Source organism: Gigantopelta aegis, chromosome 9 (assembly GCF_016097555.1).
Source record: "Gigantopelta aegis isolate Gae_Host chromosome 9, Gae_host_genome, whole genome shotgun sequence".
Classification (NCBI taxonomy): Eukaryota; Metazoa; Mollusca; class Gastropoda; order Neomphalida; family Peltospiridae; genus Gigantopelta; species Gigantopelta aegis.
In genome coordinates, this window is record NC_054707.1 from 38,669,419 (window position 1) to 38,692,651 (window position 23,233).

Consider the following 23,233-nt stretch of genomic DNA (forward strand, 5'->3'; position numbering starts at 1 on the left):
GGAGATTCTGGGATAAACCTAGAATAAACACACACGAAAAACATGGAAGAAAAAACCTAGAATGTACACATAAAAAAAGTAGATATGGTGCGCCATATGATATATATAACCATAAAACAAGTTAAAAAGGTGTGCTATGTGGCATAAACATGTAGTAATAGAATTCTAGATAAATACACATGAAAACTAGATATGTACCTTGTGACATATAGTGATATAACCCTAGAATAAACACACATGAAAACTAGACGTGTGCTATGTGACATATACTGGTATAACCCTAGAATAAACACACATGGAAACTAGACGTGTGCTGTGTGACATATACTGGTATAACCCTAGAATATACACACATGGAAACTAGACGTGTGCCTTGTGACATATACTGGTATAACCCTAGAATAAACACACATGGAAACTAGACGTGTGCCTTGTGACATATACTGGTACAAATATATATATATATATATATATATATATATATATATATATATATATATATAATTTAATTAACGCAGGTAAACTAGATGTGTGTAGTGTTACATATTCGTGGATAACCTAGAAGTAACACATACAAACTCAAGATGTGTGCAGTGTGACATATTTTGAGATGGCACTCAAATAAACGCACCCTAAACCTAGATATTAACAGTGCTACATTCTTGGATAAACCTAGAATGAATACACAAGAAAAATAAATGTGTGCATTATGTTATACTATATTGGTATAAACCTAGAATAAACACAGACAAAAACTGGATGTGTGCAGTGAGACATATATACTTGAATAAACCCAGGACAAACACACATAAAGAAGAGATATGCGTTGTTTGAGGTAGTACTAAACCAAATAACTTCCGGCTAGGTCAAAGTTCGAGGTGCACCCAAGTTTTGATACGGAAGTAAACACCACAAGTCCTGTGATTGGTGATAAATGTGAGTGTCTTGGTTGTAAAAAATCTGGGTAAAAAAATATGCAATTTTATTTCATCTAGTACCACTGTGTCAAGAAACCTTGTGCTTGAAACATGTATGGGGTACCTGTAAAAACAAATACTCGAAGTTTGTGCGGAACTAGGGTAGTCAAAGATGTTAAATGAGCAGCTTGACCCCCTAATGTTTTCTGATTCACTTTAAGTGTGAGGGGTGGTAGTATTTATAGCCGTGGCGTTTATGTCGATTGATACACTGCAGGTAGGAGTTTTAGCCACATATGTTACTATTGTCGTCTATGGGATTTGATTTGGTAGTATACACCCTTGAGAGTGCAATATAATCCATTAATATATTTTATTGCTAATAAAATTTGAACCACAACTGGTATGTGCTGTCCTGTCTGAGGGAGGGTGCATATAAAAGATCACTTGCTAACAATAGAAAAAAAATGTATCGGGTTTTCTCTCTAAGACTATTTGTCAACATTACCAAATGTTTGGCATCCAAATGTTTGACAGATAGGACAGTAAATACCACAGTGTTTGATATTCTATGCATGGAGCATTGGTTAGATTGAGATATATTGGAATGGGTGTACCAAGGGATATAGATACCCTGATATATTGTACCACAGGCCTCGTTTCAGCCAATGGTGTCGTTAAACAAAACAAATTTTAAACTTATCGTACCACCACATTCCGAGGTAAAGAACGTTCACAATGGCTGGGCACAGCTGTATGTAATGCCAGTTCCTCAGGACATAAGCCAGACCTCCGAGGATCAGCAAGCCAATAGCCCAAGCAAAGTATCCTGCCATGCCGACAATAATTCGTTTTGACGGTCCAGCAAGCTCCATACCTGCAGAAATAAAGCAATATATCCATTTAACAAAAAAACCCAACAACAACCAGGCTCCGTAATTCACGAACTATCGTTTTCGGTAGTTTGTCGGCAAAATCGCGTAAATCGTAAGTCCCAAATCTATTTAACATAATCATGTAACATAAACCATCATTACCATGATTACCCCCCCCCCCCCCCAACCCTCCCCACCCCAACAATACACACACAACAAAACAAACAAACAAACAAACAAAAGAACTAAACAAACATCAACAAACAAAAATATAAAACTAAACTAAAAACCTGTTTCCAATGGGTGACGTCGATCATACGGCACAGAACCAAAAAAAATATGTTTCTCATAAAAGTTGAAATTCTGGGCCTGAAAAGTTGCAAATGTCAAGACCCTAATAAATGAATAAACGTACCCAATAACGTATGTCTATATATGTACCAAGAAATGTATTCCTATTGTTTGTATCCTCCTGTAAATAATTTTGTCAAAATCAGACTATGGAACATATGTTCCTCTTACACCGTTGCAGAACGGCCTGAGTGTAATAAAGCCAGGGCCCTGTTCCACAAAGCGATCTTAGCGCTAAGATCACCTTAAGTGCATATGTCAGCTGTGCAGTTACGGTGATCTTAGGGCTAAGATCGCTTCGTGGAACGCGGCCCTGTTCTGTTCTGTGATGACAACCCAAACAACGTTAAGAAACATTGGTGGACAAAACAAAACAAACCGTCATCATCATCATCATCCTCGTGACCACCACCACTATCATCATCCACATCACAATCACGATGATGATCATCAATGTTATTGTCACCACGATGATGGTGATAGTGATGACTGATGAGTGACGATCATCATTTTTATTGTGTCCTCTCAAAAACATTATGATAAATGATACCTAATACCACAGTGAATCCCTTTAACAAGTATAGGTTTTTAGCTCGTCGAAAAAAAATATCTGTCCTGCTAGAATTGGGATAGGGTACAGGGGCGTCGGAAAGAATTTGACACTTGGGGGGCGAAGGGTTGTGTTCTGGAAGGGTGTTCGTTCCTCTCTTACTGCAGGGACGTTTTTAAAGGGACATTCCCGAGTTTGCTGCATTGTAATATGTTTCCGACTAATAAAATATTCCTACGAGTTAACTTACATATTAAATGTATTTTCTAGTTTAGAATATCAGTGTCTGTATATTCAATATGTTTCTGGTCGTCTTAATATTTGTAAGTAGCACACACTGGATTCTCTTTTCAAATAATTTCGTACGTACGAAAAAAACAAAACATTTTTAGGAAATAAAATGAAATTTAACCTATTACAAATATTAGAACGACCAGAAACACGTTTAATATATAGCTACTAATATTTTATGCAGAAAAATATATTTGATATGTAATTACAATCGTTAAAAATTCTTTGTTAGTCGATAACATCTTAAAAAGTGCAGCAAACTCAGAAATGTCCCTTTAATGTAATTTGTTATTCTGCAAAATATTGGCACCCTCTGGGATACTTGGTAAGGACGATACGCGAGAGAGAAATACCAAGAAGCGTGGTTATACATACAGATGACAAACCCAGTCATATAGAGTCCAGACCGTGATGCCGAGTTCACGAACCGAAGAGCTGTGTAACACTCAACAAAGCTGCAAAACGCCTTGCCGAAACCCGTGCATGCGCACAACAAAACAACTATAAAGAAACAGCGCCGACGACCTATCCTAAAACAACAACAAAAACAAAAACAACAAAGAAAACAAATAAGCAACTCATATTGGTACACAACTCCCTAACATATAGCACAGCACGAATACACACACACACATACACATACACACATACAGACGGACGAACACGCGCACACACACGCACGCACACATACAGACGTAAACATACACAGAAAACCATACACACAGACGCAAACATACGCACACGCGCAGACGCATACACATACAAATACACACACAGACGCAAACACACACAGACGCAAACACACACACACACACACACACACATACACACACTCACACACACACACACATACACACACTCACACACACGTATATACAGGCGCATACATACAGACAGACGCAAACATACACAGAAACATATTCACACACAGATACAAGCACATATGTACATACACATTATACACTCGTAATCTCATATTATTAAAAATTAGAAAAAGCACAACTTAACATGAATTTAAAGGCCCCACACCACTAGTTGTTGTGTTGTTACTTGTAGCAGCTTAATATAGTCCGGTTTAGGAATTAGTTCATTATAAAAGTAATTCAAGATTCTGAAATACCTTTTGAAATCTTTCGCTCGTTAGATACATTTTAAAACAATTCGTAAGATAAATGGTATCTAACGGACACTCATGTATTAGTCTCTATATAATGTCACTTGTATAACTACAATGTGAGGCGGTACTCTGGCACTAGGTGGATAACTGAAAATGTTGGTGGTCAGCCTGTTGAGTTTTTGCAAGGTAGTTGTCAAGGTAGAGTACTTCCTAAGACTAGCAGTCACGTAGCCCTCTCGACATTGTAGTATTTTTTACAGAATATATTCTGATATAGAAATTCTATTGAATTGCATGAATAAATTAATTAATGGTCGTGTGCAGTAAAATACTTACATATCGGAGATCACTCCAAACAAAAATACCATTAAAGTTCCACTGTAGCTGATAGAATTACTCAGAGAACGAAGATATATTCGATCACATACCAACGAAAACTGAAATAACAACCAAATGCTTTTTCAGTGAGGTTTGACTCGGTAAACAAGAACATGAAATTTAAAATAACTACAGACATTGTCATTTTCCCCTTATAAATTGAATTATTTATTTATTAAAAATTGAATAATAATAATTAAAAAAAAAACTAATAGCGAAACAAAACTATTTCTGACATTTTTCGGAAGCAAGTAGACATTGTGGGAGGGGGGAGGGGGGGGGGAGGCTGACTGATAAAGCAAAGTTTCTAGGGGATTCGTGGGTATGCTCCCCCGTAAACTTTTGAAAACTAGATGTCCTGAAATGCAATTTCTACAAGTAAAATTCAGCCACCACCACCCTGCTCCGCTGTGCCTGAATTTTGGTATAACAATCATACATTGTGTTAAATACATATAAATGTATATACACTGTTAATACTTCCTAATTTACACAATTTCAATTAATGAATTGATCAAGGTTTAACAAAAAGCAACAACCCCAAAACCACACTAAATGAATGCTTTAGTAAATTAATCTGAGTGGCAGTCCTCTTTTGCAGTGCAAGAGGGATTAAATATCCAGCAAAAGATCTCCTCGGGAGTGCCTGTCCCCCTATAGACGAGACAATAGATACAGATTCATTAAATCAACCACTATTTTGTCAAATGTTCATTCGACTCTGCATTGTGCAAAGATACGGCTTTGTAGTTCAGATGGAATGTTTCTTGTATTTTATTTTATTAAAAATGGCCATTTGTATACACCCCACCCCCACCTAGTGGTGTTCTAATGATCGATTATAAACGAAAATTGATCGATTTGCGTCTATCGATGTGAAGATCCATTATACATATCCATAATCGATTGTGTAGAAATATGTTAACTTTAATTGTTCTTCTAGTTTAGATGATGGATTAGACCTATTTCAAATTCCATCTGCACATGCGCGCGAGGAGTAAAGTCCCGTGCCAAATTAAGCTATATACGGGCGATTTAACACTCACGAGTGTCTGAACATTTGTTTTGGATATAGGCAAGTTAATAAAATTAAAAGAAAAAACACTCTCGTAGACAACTGTTATATGCGTAAGAGATGTGAAACTGACGAGCTACAAATGTATATTTTATATCAAAAAACGGTCTACTAAAGTTAACATCGGAATGGTTTAAGACCAAAGACAGTGAAACAACTTAAACGAAGTCTCTGGAGATTCCAGTCGAGTGCTTTGACAATGCAGAATTAAAACCATCATTGGCCTACAACACAATGAACTGAATTGGAATGTGTTTGCTACTTTTAACAATTAGAACCAAGGACCAAGGACCAAGGAAAATGTTTTTGAAGGGGGGTCTATTAAGAGAAAATCCAACCAGTGCACCACAACTGGTCAAAGGCCGGTGATATGTGCTTTCCTGTTTGTTGGAAAGTGCATATAAAAGATCCCTTGCTACATTAGGAAAATGTAGCGGGTTTCTTCTAATGATTACGAGTCATCATTAACAAATGTTTGACATCCAATAGCTCATGATTAATTCATCAATGTGCTCTATACCAAAACAAACTTTAACTAAAGGCAAAGGGCACATGGACCAATTCGTGAAAAGGGTAACTCGATGCAAAACAAATTTAATTAAAAAACCCTCCCCTCAACAATAACAAAAAAATTAATAAATAAAATGAATAATAAAAAAAAATAATAAAAAAAAAATAGAAAGAGAAGAAAAAGATGCACTTTGTTTTTTTTTAGGGTGAGGTGGATCCTATTGAGCCGCCTCTGAATTGAGCCTACCTCTTCTCCACCGGCCACTTCGTACACACTGTGATCGAAAACCCAGGAGGTGCATTTCGATATTGACCTGTTACGCCCAGACTCGTCGCCACTGTCATTGGTGAACTTGTGACACATGGATGGCTTTCCGTCCTCAATAGGCATGGACATATTCACTAGATTGTTGTGCCATTGTTCCTGACTTCTGAATGTATCGTTCGGCAAGTTTGGTATCGAACACCTGTAACAAGAAAAGGGATGGCTGTTTAGAGGGGATCTATCAAAGTACCAGTGATACATAAAGTTCTGTGATTTTCAGCCAAAAGTATTATATATATATATATATATATATATATATATATATATATATATATATATATATATATATATAGACAGATGTATTGTAAAGTAAAGTCTGTTTTACTTAACGACGCCACTAGAGCACATTGATTTTTTATCTTATCATCGGCTATTGGACGTCAAACATATGGTCATTCTGACACTGTTTTTAGAGGAAACCCGCTGTCGCCACATAGTTTACACCTACCCATTGAGCCTTGAGGTGCACTCACTCAGGATTTGGAGTCGGTATCTGGATTAAAAATCCCATGCTTCGACTGGGATCCGAACTCAGTACCTACCAGCCTGTAGACCGATGGTCTAACCACGACACCACCGAGGCCGGTAGACAGATGTATTGATGAATGCATGAAGCTAAAGATGGATGGATGGATAGAAATAAGATAATTATATCGCCATAATGATAACAAAAATATAACATGTATGTTTGTTTTTTAGACGTATGGATGGATTAATGAATTGATGGATGGATGGATGAATGAATGATTGCTTGGATGATTGGTTGTTTGGATAATTAGACTGACAGAAAGATAGACATACTGACAGAGATAAATAGATAAATAGATAGATAGATAGATAGGACATATAAGACAGATAGAGACCAAACTAAGCTAAACACCCTGGCCCAAAGCCGAAAAGTTGCCCTCCAGTGGCTCCCAGCACACAGGACTAGCAGGCAATGGAAAAGCTGACCAACTGGCCAAATCAGATAACTGCCTTCCACAACCCCAGTCCTCCATCTCATACGGTGAAGCCAAGACTCTTCTAAAACTAATGTTCAAATGTGATTGGAAGACCAGAAACAATGGATACACCCCTGACAAAGACTGCAAAGAACAAACCATAATTTTCCGTCTGCAAACTGGGCATTGCCGGCTGAAAAAACACCTGAAAAAGATGGGTCTCGCGGATACTTCCCAATGTGAATGTGATGCTGAAGAACAAACGCCAGAACTCATCCTACAAAACCGCCCACACATGGAAGAGAACCGTCAGAAAGTTTGGGCACAAGACACAACCCTCAATATCAAACTCTGGGAACCTCTTGATGACCTCTGGAAGACGTCACATTTCGTCATCACATTTGGATTATTGATATAATACGGCCAAATCTTGACTGAACGCAGAAAAAAATATATAGCCATAATGATAACAAAATATGACATCTATGTTTTTAGATGGATGGAAGGAAGAATGAATAGATAATTAGCTTAACAGACAAACAGACAAACAGACAGATAATTATAAAGATGGGAAGATACACAAATAAGCAAATGATTATGCAGCCATAATGAAAGTGAAAATATACCATAGATCTATGTGGGGTTTTTTAAGCAGATGAAGAAATGACGAAAAATGGAATGCTTAAATGTATGAGCACCAACTGGCTCTGATTTGTACCTGTATTCGGGTGTTGCGAGAGCGAAGATAACGCTCATGGAGTCGATTCCCAGTGTCACCAGAGGAATCAGCACGAACAGGCAAATTCGCCTTTGGTACGGCCCAAACTCGCCAATATGTCGAAGAATGTCATCAAACTTCATGGCTGTCAATCCGAAACGTCAGCAGACGGTATTTTCTTAACATTCACCGGACGATAATTCCTTAACTTTCAGCAGGTAGACAGTATTTCGTTGACATACACCAGAACGCTGTGAACAAATAATATTATAATTTGCATATCAGTCATGAATGTTCGTAGTGAAAAGTTCTTAAAATTAAAGAAATGGATCAAGAATATATATATATATATATATATATATATATATATATATATATATATATATATATATATATATATATATTTAAACGTATCCTATATAACATTATTTATTTCGACCCTCATCGTTTCTTTTCCTATCTATACCAGTATCTATAGATGCTAAAAAAAAACTACTTGTCATCTTAAAGATGCAATGTCAAACATGTATAAAGACTGCTTCCCGCCAAAATATCTATTAACTTTTGCATTGAAATGTAAAGATTATACAATCTGATTGAAATCATCTCTAATAGTTATTAACCAGTGGAGCTAATTTTAATCAGATTGAAGATTATACCTTCAAGTATCAGTCCATATATAATTACAACCAAATAATTTCATTTTACTAGTAGAACAAAAAACACATTATTTATTGGAAAATCTTTAGAGGACGGACATGGGAACGTTAAATGCACTCCGTAACGTTGTGTTAGGACGATGTTGCCGACAAGTGTGTTGTGTGTATGCAACTCATCTGTTTCTGGCAGTCCTGGCTAGTTGAAAAAAATCATAATAAAATAAATAAATAAAATTGTGGATTAGCCGATTTCATAACAGTTTGTTCCGAAATGAAAAACGCGTAATTTTAGAATTAATAAAAAATACCCGTGATTATTCCTGCTAACTGGGAGCAGCCATTTTGTTTCATCTTGTCCAGTTGGACGGAAAGTGACGACAGCTTCGCTTTGATCAACCTGATTTGTAAAATAACATAAATGTCCTGATAATATAATAAACTACTGAGCTAAATATATTTCAATGTGCATTAACAGAACGAAATAGGGTTATAGTATTTTCCCCTCTGAAAAGATATTTGGGACTACGTAATTAGTCAGTTCTGTGATTTTAGTTGGGACAGTTTACTTAATCAAGAGTTTTAAAAACTTATTTATGGTAGTAAACCCCGTCTTTTGATAATGTTAGGGGTGACAGGTTGTTTGTTGGAGAACATTTTAATATGGTAACAGGGGTCCTGACTCCTGACCCACTGCATGCTAATAAGACAAGTGCCTACAATTTCTCCATACCATTAAACAAAGACTAATATTAGTACATGAAGTGGCGACAACAGGTTTCTTCTCTCAATATCTGTGTGGTCCTTAACCATATGTCTGACGCCATATAACCGTAATTAAAATGTGTTGAGTGCGTCGTTAAATAAAACGGTTATGGTCCGGGAAGTAGATAAACTTGTATATATGGTCCTAAAATTAATTCTACGTCGTGGGACTTGTTGATGTGTGCTAATTAGGATCTATCTACGTCCCGGTAATCGTTAATTGCCCTTTTACTTGGTTGACGATGTGTGCAGTTAAAGGGTAACAACGAACTAATTCTGTACCACATTCTGTTGCCTTGAATGCGTCTACTTGCTTAATGAATGGCACCGCCGCGTGGTTGTGCTGCATCTGTTCTGCCATCTGCAACATGTCCACAGTCACGACGTAGGCTCTGCACTCCGAGTTGACACATTTTCAATATGTATAGATATTTTTGAAAACAGAGTTAATCACATTTAGAAACATACATAATTTCTTTGTCGTTGATAGCTTTTCAAATTAAATAATTGACAGTAGTGAGTCTGTCATAATAATTTTTTTTTTTATATATGAATCTCTCATTTGCGAAATATGTACATTGAAATAAATAATGATATTCCTCACCTAAAGTGGTGTTACAGAGAGGACATTTTCGTTCTAGTCTATCGATGTTTTGCCATCTGTCAATTTCAATTGGTAGATGGTGATTACAAGTTCTGAATCGGTAATATATTGTTGTAGTTTTTCAGGTAAATATAGAAGATAATTTTTGCATGAAAGGGTCGATTTGAAAATTCTGTATGTGAAACATTTCGGATATGAATTTAAATTATCATTCCAAACCTGTCTATACTTATCTTGGAGTCTTTGACTTACAATATGAGTGAATGCTTTCTTACTTGTAATATTTTGGTTTAACCAATAATTTCCCAAGCCTAACATGTTTAGGGTATCTTTTATATTAATTAACCATTTAAATCTATATCCATGATTAATAGTTTCACATATCATGATTCTGTATAATATTGCTGATATTTTAGAGGCTTTCCAGTTATGAGCGAGGCCCAAAAATTTAGCATCCTGGTTTTAATCTTAATACCTAGGGGGAAAACGCCCAATTCACCATAACTCATAGGGAGTGGGGTACTCTTTGAATTGAATTTGTTTGATATTTTGGCTATTACCAAATCCCCAGATTTCTGAGGAAAACAGAATTGGGACAATAGTACTATCAAAAATGCGTAGATCGCAATCTATAGGTAGATTTAAATTTCTAGTTCTAATGTTTAATAACGTCAACGCCAGTAGACGCATTCAAGGCAACAGAATGTGGTACAGAATTTGTTTGTTGTTACCTTTTGACTGAACACACCGTCAACCAAGTAAAAGGGCAATTATCGAGTACCGGGACGTAGATAGATCCTGACCGGCCTCGGTGGCGTAGTGGTTAAGCCATCGGACTACAGGCTGGTAGGTACAGGTTCGCAGCCCGGTACCGGCTCCAACCCAGAGCGAGTTCTTAAGGGCTCAATGGGTAGGTGTAAGGCCACTACACCCTTTTCTCTCTCACTAACTACTAACCAACTAACAATTAACCTACTGTCCTGGACAGACAGCCCAGATAGCTGAGGTGTGTGCCCAGGACAGCGCGCTTGAACCTTAATTGGATATAAGCACGAAAATAAGTTGAAATGAATGATAGATCCTAATTAGCATACATCAACAAGTCCCGCGACGTAGAATTCATTTTAGGTCATATATACAACTTTATCTACTTCCCGGACCATAACCGTTTTATTTAACGACGCACTCAACACATCGTGCTAGATGGGTTATAACCTGCATGCATCTATGATCATTGATGTGCATCGATAGAGTTCCATTGTACCAAAGAAGAAAACAGTTCCGCATCAAAGTTCCAGGTATTTGCGGTGTAACAACAGCTGCGGATCTCTGGGTCCTAATTCTCAAAGCTCTCATAGGCTCTGCTAGACAGCAAAGCATCCTCTTTACAAGTCTTTTAGCACTGCACTGCGAGATCGCAAAGTTTAGTGAATTAAGCCCCAGACTGATAGTAATATGTGATGTTAGATGCATGTTCTAACATGAAATGCCTGAAACCTTAAAGGGACATTCCTGAGTTTGCTGCATTGTAAGATGTTTCCCACTAATAAAATATTTCTACGATTAAACTTAAATATTAAATATATTTTCTGGTTTAGAATATCAGTGTCTGTATATTCAATGTGTTTCTGGTTGTCTTAATATTTGTAAGAAGCCCAAACTGGATTTTGTCTTCAAATAATTTCGTGCGTACGAAACAATAATATTTTAGGAAATAAAATGAAATTTAACCTAGTACAAATATTAGAATGATCAGAAAGACGTTTAATAAACAGCCACTAACATTTGATGCAGAAAAATATATCTGATATGTAATTACAATCGTTAATAAGTCTCTTTTAGTCAATAACATCTTAAAAAGTGCAGCAAACTCAGGAATCTCCCTTTAATGGTATAGGGGCATGTAAAAGTCTAAGTCTAACCTGATGGTATATTCTGAACTTGGCCAATTCAGAATGATAAAATATTGGGTAAAACCATTAAATACGGATAACTGCATTTTGAAAAATTGCTATTAAACTATTATATAATTATATATGTACCTATAACGTTTATTTATTTATTTTATCTATCTGTCTGTCTGTCTGTCTATCTATCGATCTATCTATCTATATATATATATCTAATCATGTAAATATACGTGTGCACTATGGCGGTATTGTAATATAAGTATGTGTCAATGTTATTTTATCTTTGCTACAAAAATTGTATTTAAATTATATTTCTTACACACCCGTTGGTGTGAACATTATTCGTTCTTTTTTATAACACATACTTGTTTACACATGTACGTGTGTTAACAATTTCAAGACATATGACTGGCTGCTCCTAGGTGATGACCAGGTCACCAATACCATACATCCAATGAAAAAGCAGCACGATCGAAATCGATTACACTGTGACGTATAGTGAGCACAAATTTCGCTCTGACCAGCCTGACTTCGCCGTACCAGTCACTGTAAGGCGAAATCTGTGTAGTCTTTTTAAAAATAGTCATCACTTGCAATGTACACAATCACGGATGAATGGTGAAGAACTTGAGGAACACCTATTGATAGATAATAATTAAGTGTGAAGTGTCTGAGAGTTTTAAGAGAGACAGGCTTACAGATAGACGGCGGTCTAGCTCTGACAACACCCGTGGCTGGCACTAATAGTTGGCCTAAACGTGCTACTGACTGTTGAAGCGTATTGTCAAGCGAATGTGCTGGAAATTGTACAAATGTGGGGATCTAGACTATGGCGAGTGAATTTTTTTTTAGGGAGTTTCGATCATGTTCCACCGGATAATACATTACAAACAAATTCGTTTGGAGCAGCAGACCTCGACGTGAAAAAAATGTGGGGGGTAATTAACTAGTTTTACGTAGACTTTGTCATAATTAATAAATTTGACATACAAAACAGATGTCTAAATTATAAAATAATACAGGCAAACCTGTCCTAGCGGATTTTTAATGTAGATTCACTCGTAATAAACGACCACCTGTCCTACACACCCAACGGCCACATAAACTGGATCCCCAAGTCGCTAAGTGCCCGTGTTAAGAGGTCACTGTAAATTCTATATTTTATTTTTTAAAAAACGAAAACAACACATGCAATCACATGAACATGAATATCTCTCAAATGTCGCTTGGTGCGCGGTCGGTTTGGGATCTCTCAAAAGTTTGTGTCTCCTTTGTTTACTGAATGGATGCATGCGTAGTTGGATGGATGGATGCATACACTTTGTGTTTTGGATAAATTCAATCTGTGGGTCATTTCTTAGTTTGACTTCATTGGAATGAACGATATGCCCCAATTCTGTTATTCGTTTAGGCTATTATATATTAAATTATTAGAAATAAAATTTAAAACTTGTGTGCGTGTGTGTATGTTTGTGGGGGGGTAATTTGATTTTTTTTTTTAAATCCATTTTAAGGACATTAGAAGAACCGCATATCATTGCTGTTTTTTGTTTGTTTGTTTGTTTGTTGCTGTTTAAGCTGGTAAAATGTAGATGTCGAACATTATGCAAAGGAAATGGTTCCTGTATCAAGAACAATTTGTCAAGCAGTCCTCTATAAATAACAATTTCTCAGACTTGCACTTGTGACCTTGCCCTTCACCAAATAGCCTTGCCCTCTACCACGAATCGATCTGGTACCCTCATAATCGGACTCGGCACCCTCATAAAACCCGAACTTGACACAAAGATCACTAAAACCCACCAATTAGTCCCTGGGATATCACCCTTGACCTGTCTGGTGGCGGCCATTTTGAAAAGGGTCCCAAAAAGTGAGTTCTGGGGCCCGAACAATATGGAGCCTAAAATTTTGTTGTTGTTTTTTTCGAAAATGGTACCAAATCTGTGAAGAAAATATCAATTTTAGCAACCCCCCCCCAAAAAAAACCCCACCCACAACAAACCCCCCCCCCCCCCCCCCCCCCCCCCCCCCCCCAATTTAAAAAAAAAAAAACCATGGGATTACATATCAGCCTGCACTAGTGCGATTGTCACCCGTCTTCACTGGTACAAACAAAAAGTACTGACGCAATCGGCTGCCCCAGTAATGCACTAAAGAAAGATACATGTACATGTAGATACCAAAGTATTTATTTATTAGACCAAACACTGGTAAATATCTTGAATTGTTTTATACTTACGAATGTGAAGTTACTAAATAATATCTGTAACTTTTTTAACTGTGCTTTAAAAATATTTAAATCCCCATGCTAATCCATTTATTTATTTATTTATTTATTTATACATCCCAGTTAAAAGATCCATTACGTTGATAAATCAACAAAAATGGAGGATTCCCAAATTGAGCAAGCGAAAGCAATTGCAGTATGCGGCGAACTCCAGACTGGGAATGCGTTCATTGTAAGTAATTATTTCATTAACAATTTGATGCAACAAGCGATACATGACTGTGATGTTTGTATATTCAGCAAAAAATGCACACAAAAAAGTGTTGCATCAGCATTGTTAATGCTGAATTTTACTTGTAGAATACATGAAAATGCATTTCAGAACATTCAGGTTTCGAATGTTTACGGGGGAACATACCACTCAATCAGCCATCTCCAATGTTCAATTACTTTCACCGTGCCTGCATAGCCTGATCATTCCTACCTATATTTTATTACGAGCCGACATGTCTAGTCCCTCCGCTATCTAGTATAGTGTTGTTAAACAAAACAAACTTTATTAACCTCTTCATCTCTTTTGTAAAACTACGTGCTTCAGATCAATTGACGACTTCACGACTGTGGTGGCAGTCCTCGTGACGGGTGTCATCGGTAGCACAGGATATGCTAACCTTTCGCGAACACCAGACCTAAGTTCAGCCAGCAAAGGTTTCGCTAACGTTCGCGAACTATTTGATTGGTTCCCGACCTTGCCATTTGGTTTACCGTAAAGCGCATGAACCTGTCTAGCGGACGTTTCTCTGCTCGGGCTGGCTGAACGTAGCTCTGATATCATTACTGTCTGAGAGTGATTCATGAGTGCATGTCAAACGAGCTCTGCATTTACTATTTTATATTTAATAAACTAGAATAGCAGTACTCTCTGGCGATGCAACACTGCAAGGATGTATCTATAATCCAGCAAAGGATATCTTCGTCAGTGGCTGTCCTCCTATGGACGAGGCACTAGATATACAGATAGATTCGTGGAATCAATCCTTATTTTGTCAAATGCCCATTCGACTCTGCATAGTGCAGAGATTCGGTTTTGATTGTGTATTACGGTTTTGTGTTTCGGATTTATGATTTATTGTGCGTGTGGTATATATTAATAATTTTAGTAGCATCTGTTTGAAACAGTAATTTGCATTACAATGTATTTGATTATCCATGTGTAACACACCTATATAAATAAGCATTATACTGCTTTAATTAGTTAGTGACGATTCGTCGCATCAGTTGATAACAAAATGTAATTAACACAATAATAAGATAAATGTGGTGAATTATAAATCATACATATATATTAATTGTTAAACCTATTTAGACTATCGTGAAGGTATTTGTATAGACATGAGTGCGGAAATAATGCGGTCCCCAGGCTAAATTCAGGTTTTGCTGTACCAAATCAAATCCCAAAAGGCGACAATGTTAACTTTTGTGGTTAAAAGTTTTTGTTTAACTAGAGCACATTGTTTATTAATAACCGGCTTCTAGATGTCAAACATTTAGTCATTATTACCTTTAGTCTTAGAGTGGAACCCCGCTACATTTTTCAATTAGTAGCAAGGTATCTTTTATATGCACCATCCCAAAGACAGAATAGCACATACCACGGCCTTTGATATACCAGTCGTGGTGCACTAGCTGGAAAAAAAAATAGCCTAATGGGCCCATCGACGGGAATTGATCCCAAACCGCATGGGGAAGTGCATATAAAAGATCCCTTGCTGGTAGCACTAAACCAAATAACTTCCGGTTGGGTGAAAGTTCAAGGTGCACCGAAGTTTTGATAGACAAGATAACACCACAAGTCTTGTGATTGGTTATAAATGTGAGTGTGTTTGTATGCAATTTTATTTCATCTAGTACTACTGTGTCAAGTAGCCTTGTGTATGGGGTATCTGTAAAAAAAAAAGTAGTCAAATTTTGTGCAAAACTAGGGGTGTTGTAAAAACATCTGGTTATACCTAAAATGAGCTATGAAAGGTATCATTTTCTTCAGTTAATACTTTGATGTAGGGGTTGTAGTACTGATATTTATGGGTCATAGTTTGGTTGATATATTGCATATAGTGTTTTTAAACATAAACGTTAACATGGTCGCCTATTTTATACCTGCTGCAATAGAAAAAAATGTAACAGGTTTTTTCTGATGACTACGTGTCAAAATAAACAAATGTCTGACATCCAATAGCCGATGATTAATTAATCAATGTGCTCTAGTGGTGTCACAAACTAAGAATACAGCTACCACTTCTCCGATTACCTCATCAAAGATGACGCTGGACTAGACAAGTCTGACAAATTTATTTAACTTTGGTGTTGGTTTGGAAAGGATAAATCAGGAAGTAGGTGATATTGATTTGTTTATTTCACTGTTTAAGCAGACTTCTGAGTTCATGACATCCAGCTAGCCTCATTTAATATTAGACATATCATCATGATACTATACAGTGGCGGATCCAGAAAATCTATTGGGGGGGGGGGGGGGGTGGCAATAATATGAGGCGGAATGCCTATGGAACTTTGGGGAAGGTTTGGAGGGGATCGTAAAAAAAAGAGAAAATTAATACATAATAAAATTATTTACCGTGTACTGGTTTTAACCTCAATTGTATACCTCGTATCAAATGTATACTCAGGCAAGGCGGAGCAAGTAGACATGGGGGAGGTGTGCTTATCTCAGTATATTTATAATTGTTTTTGGCGAGATACATTAATAGCATGGAGTTTATATCTTAAAAAATGCAAATCTAAGATGACGTCTGAAGAGATATTGACAGAGTATATTTGGAATAACAACAATATAAAGATAAATGGAAACACTTTATTTTATAAGGATTGGTATGAGGTTGGAGTAAAATTTATTAACGACTTATTAAGTGAAAAAACCCTAATTTTATCTTACAACGAATTTAAATCTATATATAAGCTCAATATTGATTTTCTAACATACCAAGGTGTTATTAGTGTAGTAAAACAATATCTTAAAATTTGTAAAGTTAAGCAGATAAATAAAATTACCTCTTCCATATTACCATACAATATGAGACAATTGAAAACAACTGTTAGAGGAAGTAGATATTATTATAATAAATTATTAAGTTCGTCTTTTTCAAAATTAGCATGTAACTTAAAATGGGAAAAAATATTAAATTCTATTTTTTCTGATGCTGAATGGGAAATGATAAATAAAATTCCATTACGATGCACGGAAAGCAGTGAGTTACGTTGGTTTCAGTTTAAAATAATCCATAATATACTTCTAGTAAATACATATCTATACAAAATTGGTTATATTTCTTCTCCAGTGTGTAGTTTTTGTAATTTAGAACTTGGTACAATGACTCATTTATTTTGGGAATGTACATTGGTCAACTCTATCTGGACTGATATTCAAAACTGGATTTATATAAAAACTGGTAGTAATATTAAATTTAATAAACAAAATGTTAATCGTGGTTTTTTAACTAGAAATAATGATCCAATTAATGCAATTGTTTTGGTTACTAAACACTTATTATACAAAAGTCATTACAATGCATATGTACCCAATTTGAACTGGATTCAGAAAGAGTTGACCGATTACTATTATATAACAAAGACTATTGCTTTTTGTTCCTGTAATTCTGATAGATTCACCAAATTCTGGTCAATTTGCCACAATTTATTTAAAATGTAGGTTTTAGTTTGGTTGTTTGTTTTTGTTTTTTGTTGATTTTTTTTGTGTGTGTGTTTTTAGCCCCGAATATTGAGTACATAATTGGCCTCTCTTGCTAGGTTGGTGTTGTTTTTTGTCTCTGTGGAGAGAAGAAAACAAATTGATATATTAAATCTTCATGTAACTATGTATTATACTTATGTCTCTCGTATTATGTACATGTATGTGGATATCATGTTTTAAAAAAAAATATATATATATATAATAAAATTATTTACTGGTTTCAACCTCAATTGTATACCTCATATCAAATGTATACTCAGGCAAGGCGGAGCAAGTAGACATGGGGGAGGTGTGATTGTGTAGACCCCCCAGGCCCCCCCCCCCCCCCATCCCGCTCCGTCGTACCTGATACTACATAAAAGTGCATTAACTTAGTGGGAATAGATAATAGTACAAATAATCAGTGTCGCATGTTACTACCAATTAGACCTGCATTTTTATAACAAGACAATGGATTTCTTTATATTGTCACAAATAAAGGAATCTACACAATAGGAACAAACAAACAAACAAACAAACAAACAAACAAACAAACAAAACAAAACAAAACAAAACACAAAACAATAAAACCGCAATTTAGTGTGAAATAATTTTTTATTCAATGAAACAGTAAACATTTCATATCATCAAATTCAATTAAATTTTTGTTTTTACTACAAAGATGTATACTAAATATATTTAGTTGAATAGTAAACTAAATTTAATGTAAATGTGTGTGTGTGTGTGTGTGTGTGTGTGTGCGCGCGCGCGTGTGTATGTGTGTGCGCGCGCGCTCGTGTGATTGTGTATAATAGGTATACGCCAATGAAATGTGAATATGTAATTTATAAATTCTCTTAAAGATATTATGCCAATTATAATAAACATAGTATTTGGCTTGATTGGTTTGTTTTTGAAATGTTATTGGCCAATTCGTTTATACCTTTGGAATATTATAACAGTATACAATTACATACAATATTTTTTAAAGTGCGAAACGAAGTAACTAACGGATTATTCGTTATATAAAATGTGCAAACCAATATTCCCTCCATAAGGCCATAATTATATTAAAAATTAATGAATTTAATTAATTTAGATATCCCGATCCAAAATGCGACAAAATGTTTGATATTTTTTATTATTTGAAATGCGCACAAAAATTATATAAAAGTTCCTCATAAATGTTTTGGCTGTAATATTTTCTGTCCCGGATCAGGCTTCTGGCTATCCAGAAACGGGACCCGGGACAGACATGCTCTAAACCTTCGTGGTATATGAGCATGGTAAGATTAACCGCAACCGTAACCACAACCGCAAACCAATATAGCTATTAAAAATAAAGTTTAATATTGTGTGCCTTATTATTACTCAAAATGACAGACAGCAACAAAATATACAGTTCTTGTCATAAAAGTAAAATAGGGATGCGTTCAGCGAAAAAGAACAGCACCAACGTTCAAGAACTATTTGACTGGTTCTCGTTTCATTTCATTTCAACTTATTTTCGTGCTTATATCCAATTAAGGTTCAAGCACGCTGTCCTGGGCACACACCTCAGCTATCTGGGCTGTCTGTCCAGGACAGTGGGTTAGTTGTTAGTTGGTTAGTTGTTAGTGAGAAAGAAGAGGGTGTAGTGGCCTTACACCTACCCATTGAGCCCTTAAGAACTCGCTCTGGGTTGGAGCCGGTACGGGGCTGCAAACCCTGTACCTACCAGCCTGTAGTCCGATGGCTTAACCACTACGCCACCGAGGTTCTCAAGTCTGTTTCAATTCAAGCTCCATACCAAGTCTAGCGAGTGTTTTCTGCTCTGTCTGAGTGGTCTGTTCACTGTGATGTTTGTAATTAATTCAGAGGCCATGCAAGTTGAATAGACTGAGTGTTGTTAGCAATTACTTTTACATTCCTAGAGGCTTATAACACCAACGGTGACAATGGGTCAGTACACTTCTTGGTTGCTAAGGCGTGTTTGAAACCCCAGTGGTACACGAGCACGTAAAACTAGTAGCCCATTGCCCATTGGTTGCTAAGGCGTGTTTGAAACCCCAGTGGCACACGAGCACGTAAAACTAGTAGCCCATTGCCCATTGGTTGCTAAGTAGGTACATTTTATTGTGTTTGATTAACAGCAGTTGGTCAAAGGACACTGGTGGTATCTCTTGTTTTGTTGGTTTTTTGTGTGTGTTTGTTAGGTGGGGTTTTTTTTTAACTATTATTATTATTTTATTATTACTAAAAAAAATTCTCTCTCCTTTACAATAATTATATATGTATATAATGAATGAATGAATGAATGTTTAACGACACCCAGCACGAAAAATACATCGGCTATTGGGTGTTAAACTATGGTAATGGAAATCTAAAGTGATGATCAACATCAATATAAAAATTCAACAGTTAGATAAAAACACAGTGTAAAGGACTGTGCAAAAAATTAAAATATCACAGATAGATAAAAATTAAAATTTACAATAAAAGTCAGTATCACGTAAAAATTGTAAAATAAGTTCTGGATGGAATCGAAATGTCAGAGGACACTGACAGTGCTCACACTGAGGTGGAGGATCTTTCTTTAAGATACATGAATGGGTCAAATGCGTATGACCGATGCGAGCACAAACACAAGATTATTTCATCCTTCCTGTATTGTCTATAGGAGGACTGCCACTCTCCCAAGATTGGCTTGATAGAATGAAGCTTGTTCGCAATCGCACCGTCCCAATCATGTTGCCAAGTCGAAAAGATAAATTCGTTGATATTATGTTTAAAATCAGTATAAGGCACACCAACCCTGGTATGAGGCAAATTCAAAGCAGACTTGGCAGCAGAATCTGCCGTTTCATTACCCCTGATACCAACATGGCTGGGCACCCAACAAAATACAACATCTTTATTGGCAATAGATAAAAAGACACACTTTCGTATCACCATCCCAATTAAGGGATGGTCCAGCTTCATATTGCGCAAAGCTTGGAGACATAAAAGTGAGTCGGTAAAAGTAATACATTTGGATGCACTAGAATCCTTGATTTCTTCTAAGGCTTTAATGACTGCCCAAACTTAAAGACTAAAGATTGAATGAATGAATGAATGAATGCATGAATGCATGAATGAATGAATGAATGTTTAACGACACCCCAGCACGAAAAATACATCGGCTATTGGGTGTCAAACTATGGTAAATGCAACAACAATGTGATGATCAACACCAATATAAAAATACAACAGGTAAATAAAAACACAGTGTAAAGGACTGTGTAAAAATACAAATATCACATATAGATATAATTAAAATTTAGAATAAAATTCAGTATCGCGTAAAAACTGCAATAAAAGTTCTGGATGGAATCGAAATGATTCCATCACATGTTTTTGTCCAAATAAATCTTTTCGAGTTGCTGACAACTGCTTACACTCCATCAAAATGTGTCGCACAGTCAGAAGACACTGACAGTGCTCACACTGAGGTGGAGGATCTTTCTTTAAGATAAATGAATGGGTCAAGTAAGTATGACCGATGCGGGCACGGCACAAGACTATTTCATCCTTCCTGCACTGTCTATAGGAGGACTGCCACTCTCCCAAGCAGAATCTGCCTTTTCATTACCCCTGATGCCAACGTCGCTGCGCACCCAATAAAATACAACATCTTTATTGGCAATAGATAAAAAGACACACTTTCGTATCACCATCCCAATTAAGGGATGGTCCAGCTTTATATTGTGCAGAGCTTGGAGACACGAAAGTGCGTCAGTAAAAATAATAAATTTGGATGCTATTGAATCTTTGATTTCTTCTAAGGCTTTAATGACTGCCCAAACTTCAGCACTAAAGATTGATGCCGAGTCAGGCAGTCGCATGGAAATGCTAGTGTCTGGTGGAAAGACCCATCTGTATACACAGGAATGTAATCATGGTACTTGTCCTGAATTTCCATGAAAAACTGTTTATAAACAACAGCATCTGTACGATCTTTCTTCAGATGCGAAATATCAAACACAATTTTAGGTGGTGTAATACACCATGATGGTAAAACAAAATATGAAGGAGTTTCCAAAGTGTCTGATAAATCAATGTTGGAAAGCGATAAAAAAAAAACGCTTAATGCGAAGACCAAATGTACGAATAGCATTTGGCCTTGCATCAAACAACTTCATATATTTGTTATCAAACATCGCATCATGTGTAGGATGTGTTGGTAATGAGTTAATCTTGGTGGCATACTTCAGAGAAAGCTTGGCACGTCTAGCACCCAAACAAGGCCCATTGATGACGTTTATTCAAACAAAGCTGCAACTTACGTTCAATGATACTCATATTGGACGATCTGTAACAAATCTGAAAATCATCGACATACAACGAGCAATCCACACCAGGAGTTACAGACAGGATACTACCTTGAGGCACACCCATCTCCTGTGGGTGAATGTCAGACAAAGTCGACCCCACCCGGACTTTAAAAGATCTATCTTTTAAAAATTGAGAAATAAAAATAGAAGTCGACCTCTAAGGCCAATGGTCGTTTAAAATCCCATACTTCCACGTGGTATCGTAAGCTTTCTCCAAATCAAAAAACACTGAAGCCAAGTGCTGATTATGGATGAAAGCTTCCCTACAAAACGTTTCAAATATAACAAGATGATCAACCGTGCTACGTCTTGATCTGAACCTACATTGCACGTTAGTAAGCAATCTGTGGGATTCAAGATACCAGACAAGTCTACGATTGATCATTCGTTCCATGGTTTTACAAATGCAACTTGTCTAAGTGATAAGGGCGATAACTAGTAGGATTGGTTGGATCCTTATCAGGCTTGGGAATAGGAATAATAATTGCTTTCCTACAATCAGAAGGAAAGTCTCCAGAAATCGAGATATTCAAAAGAACCATCAAAGATGATTCAGGTAAATGTTTTAATAACTGATAATGAATTTCATCCAGTCCTACTGAAGTATCATGGGCTCTACGAAGAGCATCCTGCAATTCCTCCATAGAGAAATGCCTGTTGTATACTTCAGCATTTTCGGATGAAAAATTAATGGACTGCTTTTCAGCTTTATTTCTGACAGATGTAAATGCATCTGTACTGAAAGCAGAAGATGAGTTATGAGAAAAATTGTCTGCCAATGCATTGGCAATGTCACGATGAGACGTGACATCCGTATCATTGACAGACAAATGATGAACTGTATTACTGGATTCTTTACCTTTGATTTTACGGATCCTATTCCAGACAGATCTTACTGATGTTTGTGAATTCAACTTGGAGAC

General features: G+C 36.4%; 1 protein-coding gene across 1 annotated transcript in view; it reads right to left on the reverse strand.

Moving 5' to 3' along the window:
- LOC121381573 (organic cation transporter protein-like) overlaps positions 1 to 23,233 on the reverse strand; it is a 28,985-nt gene that overhangs the window by 282 nt on the left and 5,470 nt on the right. The window contains exons 3-8 of the mRNA XM_041510907.1: positions 9,755 to 9,833; positions 8,052 to 8,196; positions 6,312 to 6,531; positions 4,438 to 4,538; positions 3,360 to 3,514; positions 1,626 to 1,794 (exon numbers count right to left, since the gene is read on the reverse strand). Of these exons, the coding sequence (XP_041366841.1) occupies positions 1,626 to 1,794; positions 3,360 to 3,514; positions 4,438 to 4,538; positions 6,312 to 6,531; positions 8,052 to 8,196; positions 9,755 to 9,833 (869 nt within the window). The remainder of the gene's footprint in view (positions 1 to 1,625; positions 1,795 to 3,359; positions 3,515 to 4,437; positions 4,539 to 6,311; positions 6,532 to 8,051; positions 8,197 to 9,754; positions 9,834 to 23,233) is intronic.